We start from the raw sequence: 8610 nt of genomic DNA, 5'->3' as shown, positions 1-8610 counted from the left end.
GCACCGCCTTTAATCGAGCAACTCGACCCCGGGACTTATTCTTTTGTAAGCCCAGTACTTATGCTATCGGTCTCTTTTGCCGAACCGCTAAGTAACGGGGACATAAACACACCAGTATCGGTTGTCAAGCAATGCTAGGGGAACAAACACAGACGCACAAACACACACACGCATATATATAAATATACATATATACGACGGGCTTCTTTTCAGTTTCCGTCTACCAAATCCACTCACAAGGCTTTGGTCGGCCTGAGGCCATAGTAGAAGACACTTGCCCAAGGTGCCATGCAGTGGGACTGAACCCGGAACCATGTGATTGGTAAACAAGCTACTTACCACACAGCCACTCCTGCGCCTATTGAGCTTGCTACATTAATGATAATAATAATAATAGTTTCAAATTCTAGCACTAAGCCAGCAGTTTTGGGTGGTGGTGGGGTGGGGGACTTATTTCACTGACCACGAAAGGTTGAAATTCAAAGTCGACCTCGGCAGAATTTGAACCCTGAACATATAAACACAGGTGACGTGTGGCAAAGTATTTTGTCTGGTGTGCTCATTCTACCAGCTTGCCGCCAAAGCAATAATAATAATAATAATGATCCTTTCTACTGGAAGCACAAGGCCTCAAATTTGGGGGGAAGGGATTAAGTCGATTACATCGACCCCTAGTACATAACTGGTACTTAATTTATCGACCCCAGAAGTATGTGAATGCAGACAATATACCATGAGGTATTTCATCTGGTGTGCTAATGATTCTTATTTCTTTATTGCCCACAAGGGGCTAAACATAGAGGGGACAAAGAATGACATTAAGTCGATTACATCGACCCCAGTGCATAACTGGTACTTAATCTATCGACCTTGAAAGGATGAAAGGCGAAGTCGACCTCGGCGGAATTTGAACTCAGAACATAACGGCAGACGAAATACCTATTTCTTTATTACCCACAAGGGGTTAAACATAGAGGGGACAAACAAGGACAGACATAGGTATTAAGTCGATTACATTGACCCCAGTGCGGAACTGGTACTTAATTTATCGACCTTGAAAGGATGAAAGGCAAAGTCGACCTCAGCGGAATTTGAACTCAGAACGCAATGTAAGTATTTCGCCCAGTGTGCTCACGTTTCTGCCAGCTCGCTGCCTTTGATAATAATAATAATAATAGATTCTGATTTATGCACAAGGCCAGCAGTTTTAAGGATAGGAGTTTAGTCGATACCAGATACCCTCCATCCATCCCAGTACTTCGACTGGTACTTTAATGATTGACCCCCCAAAAGGATGAAAAACTAAGATGACTACAATGCGATTTGAACTCGTGACACAAACAGCCAGAAGAAATAATGCAAGGCATTTCATTCTGTTTAGTATTCTAATGAATCTCCTCGGCAACTGCCCTGACCATAACAACTGTTTCTACTTCGGGCACAAGGCCAGCAATTTTGAGGGGAGGGGGAGAGGAGTGGGCTGGTGGGTTAGTCGGTACCTTCGACCCCAATACTTGACTGGTACTATTTTACCAAACCCTAGTGTTTTATTTTATCAACTCCCAGAAGAATGAAAGGCAAAGTTGGCCTTGGCGTGATTTGAACTCAGAACACAGAGAACTACAAGAAAATACACAGCAAAGCGTTTTCCCACAATGCTCTGGTGATTCTGCCAAACTACCACTCTGATAATGATGATGATGACGATGATGATGATGATGATGATGGTGATGATATACTAGTAACAATAATGGTTTCAAAATTTGGCACAAGACCAGCAGTTTTCAGGGGAGGGGCAAGTGGATTAGTTTGACTCCAGCACATGACTGGTACTTTATTTTATCAATCCTGAAGAGATAGAAGGCAAAGTTGACCATGGTGGGATTTGAACTCAGAACATAGCGACAGATGAAGTGCTGCTAAGCGTTTTTGCCTGGCACGCAAACAATTCTGCCAACTTATCACCTTAATGTTAATAATAATAATAATAATAATCCTTTCCGTTATAGGCATAAGGCCTGAAATTTGGCGGGAGGGCGCCTGTCGATTATATCAACCCCAGTGTTCTGCTGGTACTTAATTTATTGACCCCGAAAGGATGAAAGGCAAAGTCGACCTTGGTGGGAATTGAACACAGAATGTATAGGCAGACAAAATATCAGTAAGCATCTCGCCCAGCGTTCTAACAATTCTGCCAGCTGAAGAGAGAGAAAGAAAGGGAATAGGGGATAGACAAGTGAAGGGTGTGGTGATGGCGGTGTAGGGAAAGTAAACAAGAAGTTGACATTTATGTGGTTGTGAAATAATAATAATAATGATAATTATTATTATTATTATTATTCTAATCATAATAATAATTTTTTCCTCTTATAGGCACGAAGCCTGAAATTTTTTTTTTTTTGCGTGCGTGTGTGTGTGGGGCGGGGGTAATGGGGGAGGGGATGGAGATAGGGAGCTGGTCGATTACTTCAATTCCCCCCACCTCCCACCCCCAGTACTTGCTTGGTACTTTATTTTATCGACTCAGACCCCCCACCCCACCCCCACCCCAGAAAGGATGAAAGCAGAAGTCAACAATTGGCAAAAATTTGAACTTGGAACAAAAAGCAAGACGGCACTACCCCTAAGCTTTTATCGAGTGTACTAAAGATCTTGCCAGCTTGCCACCTTTAGCAGTAATAGTAGTAGTAGTAGTAGTAGGAGTAGTAGTACTAGTAGTAGTAGTAGTAGTAGTAGTAGCAGCAGCAGTAGTAGTAGTAGTAGTAGTAGTAGTAGTAGTAGTAGTAGTAGTAGTAGTAGGAGTAGTAGTACTAGTAGTAGTAGTAGTAGTAGCAGCAGCAGCAGTAGTAGTAGTAGTAGTAGCAGTAGTACTAGTAGTAGTAGTAGTAGTAGCAGTAGTAGTAGTAGTCCTTTCTGCTATAGGCACAGGGGCCTAATAATAGTGGTTTAAAAATTTTGCCAGAGGGGCAGTAATTTCGGAGAAGTGGGGACAGTCGATTACATTGACCCCCGCAGTACTTGACTGGTACTTAATTTAATCTACCCCCAAAAGGGTGAAAGGCAAAACTGACACCAGCAGAACTTGAACTCAGAATGTAAAGACAGAGGAAATGACGCTTAGCATTTTTTCCGGTACATTAACAATTCTGCCAGCTCAACATCTTAATAATAATAATAATAATAATAATGATACTCTTTTACTTGTTTCAGTCATTTGACTGCGGCCATGTAGGAGCACCGCCTTTTTAATCGAGCAACTCGACCCCGGGACTTATTCTTTTGTAAGCCCAGTACTTATTCTATCGGTCTCTTTTGCCGAACCGCTAAGTAACGGGGACATAAACACACCAGCATCGGTTGTCAAGCAATGCTAGGGGGACAAACACAGACACACAAACACACACATGCATATATATATATATATATACATATATATGACGGGCTTCTTTCAGTTTCCGTCTACCAAATCCACTCACAAGGCTTTGGTCGGCCCGAGGCTATAGTAGAAGACACTTGCCCAAGGTGCCACACAGTGGGACTGAACCTGGAACCATGTGGTTGGTAAACAAGCTACTTACCACACAGCCACTCCTGCGCCTATGATGATAATAATAATAATTATTATTATCATTATTCTACTTTAGGGACAAGGCCTTGAGCATTTTGGGGGAGTAGAGGGCAATAGTCGATTACATCAACCCCAGTGTGTAACTGGTACTTATATCATCAACCCCGAAAGGATGGAAAGCAAAGCTGACCTCAGCAGAATTTGAACTCAAAACGTAGCGACAAACGAAATATGATAATAATAATAATAATACTAATAATAATAGTAATGATAAGATGATGATGATGATGATGATGATGATGATGATTATTTCCATCACTGACACAAATGACATAAGGCCATGTGTGGCTTTCCTGGGGGTGTCACAAAGCGGGGGGGGGGGTATGGTGGGGGATGGGAGTGTGGGGGTGGGACACAGTCGATTAAATCGACCACCCCCAATCCCCAACCCTACGATGCCCCACACTCCAACTGTGTTTGTACCAGTGCGTGACTGGTACTTTGTGTTTTTCATTTTTTTTTTTTGTTGTCGATCTCCCCTCAGTAAGATGAAAAATAAAAGCAGTTGCTGTCCCCTTGGTGGGGGGATTCGAAACAATAGACTAAAAGTGGGGGTAACCATACAGCACAGCACATTTTGCCCCATGTTCCTAAGAGGTTCTGCCAATAGATGGTCCTTTGTAACAAAAATAATGATAATCCTTTCTACTATAGGCACAAGGCCAGAAATTTGAGGGGAGGGGGCTAGTCGATTACATTGATCCCAGTACACAACTGGTACTTATTTCATCCCAAAAGGATGAAAGGCAAAGTCGACCATGGCAGAATTTGAACTCATTTCATCCAGCATACTAATGACTCTGCTAGCTCGACGCCTTTAATAATAATAATAATATAATAATGATACTCTTTTACTCTTTTACTCGTTTCAGTCATTTCACTGCGGCCATGTAGGAGCACCGCCTTTTTAATCGAGCAACTCGACCCCGGGACTTATTCTTTTGTAAGCCCAGTACTTATTCTATCGGTCTCTTTTGCCGAACCGCTAAGTAACGGGGACATAAACACACCAGCATCGGTTGTCAAGCAATGCTAGGGGGACAAACACAGACACACAAACACACACACGCATATATATATATATATACATATATGCGACAGGCTTCTTTTCAGTTTCCGTCTACCAAATCCACTCACAAAGCTTTGGTCGGCCCGGGGCTATAGTAGAAGACACTTGCCCAAGGTGCCATGCAGTGGGACTGAACCCGGAACCATGTGGTTGGTAAGCAAGCTACTTACCACACAGCCACTCCTGCGCCTATGATGATAATAATAATAATTATTATAATAATTATTATTATCATTATTCTACTTTAGGGACAAGGCCTTGAGCATTTTGGGGGAGTAGAGGGCAATAGTCGATTACATCAACCCCAGTGTGTAACTGGTACTTATATCATCAACCCCGAAAGGATGGAAAGCAAAGCTGACCTCAGCAGAATTTGAACTCAAAACGTAGCGACAAACGAAATATGATAATAATAATAATATAATAATAATAATAATACTAATAATAATAGTAATGATAGATGATGATGATGATGATGATGATGATGATGATTATTTCCATCACTGACACAAATGACATAAGGCCATGTGTGGCTTTCCTGGGGGTGTCACAAAGCGGGGGGGGGGGTATGGTGGGGGATGGGAGTGTGGGGGTGGGACACAGTCGATTAAATCGACCACCCCCAATCCCCAACCCTACGATGCCCCACACTCCAACTGTGTTTGTACCAGTGCGTGACTGGTACTTTGTGTTTTTCATTTTTTTTTTTGTTGTCGATCTCCCCTCAGTAAGATGAAAAATAAAAGCAGTTGCTGTCCCCTTGGTGGGGGGATTCGAAACAATAGACTAAAAGTGGGGGTAACCATACAGCACAGCACATTTTGCCCCATGTTCCTAAGAGGTTCTGCCAATAGATGGTCCTTTGTAACAAAAATAATGATAATCCTTTCTACTATAGGCACAAGGCCAGAAATTTGAGGGGAGGGGGCTAGTCGATTACATTGATCCCAGTACACAACTGGTACTTATTTCATCCCAAAAGGATGAAAGGCAAAGTCGACCATGGCAGAATTTGAACTCATTTCATCCAGCATACTAATGACTCTGCTAGCTCGACGCCTTTAATAATAATAATAATAATAATAATAATGGTTTCAAATTTTGCCACAAGGGCAGTAGTTTTGGGGGAAGGGGTTATTAAGTCGATTACATCAACCCCAGTGTTCGACTGGTACTTATTTTATCGACCCCCGAAAGGATGAAAGGCAAAGTCGACCTCGGCGGGATTTGAACACAGAATGTAAAAGATGGACGAGATGCCGCCAAGCATTTCATCCAGCATGTGAATGACCCTGCTAGCTTGCCCCGCCTTTAATAATAATAATAATAATAATATAATAATAATAATAAAAATAACAATAATAATATTAATGGTGATTTTTTTTTTTTTTTTTACATAGGCACGAGGCCACAGATTTTTGTGAGGGCAGGTAATGAGAAAGTCGAAATGCACCAGTCAGAGTAAACCTCAACCCTGCTGTCCCCTTGTACTTGTATTGAACCCTATCCCCATGCTCCTCTGAAGAATAAAAGGCAAAGTTGATCTCAGCGGGATTTGAACTTAGAACAGAGACAAAAGAAAGAAAAAAAAAAAAACAAAAAAAAAATTAAAAATGGATCGTAAAGAGGACCGTAACTAAATACCACAAGGCATTTTGTCCGTTCAGTGCTCTTCCGATTCTGCCAATCCACCAGTGTTTTTTTGATTTTTTTTTTTTTTTATAATAATCAATAATAATTATAATGAAAATGAGGAGGGGGGGAGGTTGTGTGTGTGCTTGTGTGTTTGAAATATAACATTGTATCCATGGATGGCTACATTTTGAGGTCAGCCATCATGGTTGAAAAGTCTGATAACCGCTGATAGTCAGGATCTTCGTCCTTGTCGTCTTTGTCGGTATCTTTGAAAGTAGGATTCTGAGAGTTTCTAGGCAGCTTCAGTGTGCAGGGCAACATCTCCCGCATGACTGTATGGTGAGTAACCAGCGATGCCAGGTTTGGCCATTCCTTATCAAGTCCCTGCAAGAAAAAAAAAAAAAAAAAAAGGTGAGTGCGTCCCTTTCTGTAGAAGAGCATAGGCTCAAAACGTAAAAGACTTTTTTCTATTCCTGAGCATTATACTAATACATCTGTTTGTTTTGTACACCACCTGTCTTTTGTTTTTTCGTAAACTCTCCCTATATATATATATATATATATAATAAATATTAGGGAATAAATCCAAATTTACAGGGAAAAAATCAGATTTAGGATTAAATCCAATGTTATAGTAAAATATTATATAATATTAATTAGAGACAAAACCACTATTTTGCAAAACAAACAAGGAAAGACTTAATCAATGGCGGTTTTTTTACTTTTTATTAAAATTTTATGTATTGATTAAGTCTTTCCTTGTTTGTTTTGCAAAATAGTGGTTTTGTCTCTAATTAATATTATATATATATATATATATATATATATCACGTGATCACGTGACTGACCAGACCATCAGATGTTGCTACACATCGCTGGTCACAATGCGTTCGCATTGTTTTAGCCTTCGTACGACGCCACCCTGCTGGCTAAGCGAGCAGGCCAACAGGAGAAAGTGGGAGAAAGAGTGGTGAAAAAGTACAGCAGGGATCACCACCCCCTGCTGGAGCCTCGTGGAGCTTTTTAGGTGTTTTCGCTCAATAAACACACACAACGCCTGGTCTGGGAATCGAAACCGCGATCCTCCGACCGCGAGTCCGCTGCCCTAACCACTGGGCCATTGCGTCTCCACATATATATATATATATATATATATATATATATATATATATGTATATATATATGTGTGTGTGTGTGTGTGTGTGTGTGTGTATGTATACACACACACTTTTCATCACATGAATTCTAAGGTTTATATCATAAATGCGCTTCTAGAATATTTCATATTTATTAATAAGGCACTAAAAGAGAATGACTCTCCCCAGACACAACAAAAACATGCTTCAACACACGAACTCACATAAAGAATCTTGCAAACCAAATCCAAAAACGAAATATATATATTTATTTTATTATAAACGCAAGACAACACCACAGAGGAATTGATGTAAGCTTAGATAATAAACTGCGATAGGTGAACTGCGATATATATTTTGAATATTAGTCTTAAGAACTAAGAAGGGACGAAGCTCGCAGATTTATGCCAGTCCCAGCATTTTAAAGGACTAGAAACTGGAAAACAGCTTGCTTGTGCAAATGCTGTCAGTTGAATGCTTTCCATTGGATCTAAGCCTAACCTTTGACTAACCTTAACCCTTTGGTGTTTAAGCCGGCCATATCCGACCCAAATATTCTAAATGTTTTACATTCAAACTGGCCATATCTAGCCTCTCACACCTAACCTACATTGACATTCTATGAATAAACTATCACGCCATTGAAACTTCAAAGCTGTAAGATAATGTATGATTAATTTTAAATGATTTGAGTGAAAAAAGTATTACACTTAACAGATTAATCTGAATGCGAAAGGGTTAAGAGGCACAAAGTTTATTTGGCAGAATTATACTTTACTTACCTTTAACTTAACCCCGCGATGTGTTTTAAGGATAAGATAATGGGAAATGCCCGACAGATTTTCATATTTCGGCACCTTAACCGATAAGGCATAACATCCTGGGTGGGTGGTGCTGTCTCGTACAATGAAAGAGCCAACTTCTTCTTGTTGTAAGATCTCCAGAGCAATTTCTCTGTGGAGGGAGAAAAAAAAAAACTGCATATATAATTTGTAACACATCGTCAGTGAACATTAAACATAAGCCAAGAGTTATTCCCCTTGCACCAAAAAAAAGGGTTATTTAAATGTGTGTGGGCTTGTTTATATATAAAATCTATATTTTATTCTTAATTTTTGCATTTACTAATAGCAACCCACTCA

General features: G+C 40.3%; 1 protein-coding gene across 2 annotated transcripts in view; it reads right to left on the bottom strand.

Moving 5' to 3' along the window:
• Positions 1 to 6380: 6380 nt before the first annotated feature.
• The window catches only part of LOC115224870 (tensin-4-like), a 24079-nt gene continuing 21849 nt past the window's right edge, over positions 6381 to 8610 (bottom strand). For both annotated transcript variants that reach the window (XM_029795823.2, XM_029795822.2), the window contains exons 3-4: positions 8251 to 8422; positions 6381 to 6716 (exon numbers count right to left, since the gene is read on the bottom strand). In XM_029795823.2, coding sequence (XP_029651683.1) covers positions 6513 to 6716; positions 8251 to 8422 — 376 coding nt within the window. In that variant the 3' untranslated portion in view covers positions 6381 to 6512. The remainder of the gene's footprint in view (positions 6717 to 8250; positions 8423 to 8610) is intronic.

This window comes from Octopus sinensis, linkage group LG26 (genome assembly GCF_006345805.1).
Source record: "Octopus sinensis linkage group LG26, ASM634580v1, whole genome shotgun sequence".
Taxonomy (NCBI): domain Eukaryota; kingdom Metazoa; phylum Mollusca; class Cephalopoda; order Octopoda; family Octopodidae; genus Octopus; species Octopus sinensis.
Note: the sequence above shows the minus strand (reverse complement) of the source record. Positions and strands in the feature narration are given on the sequence as shown.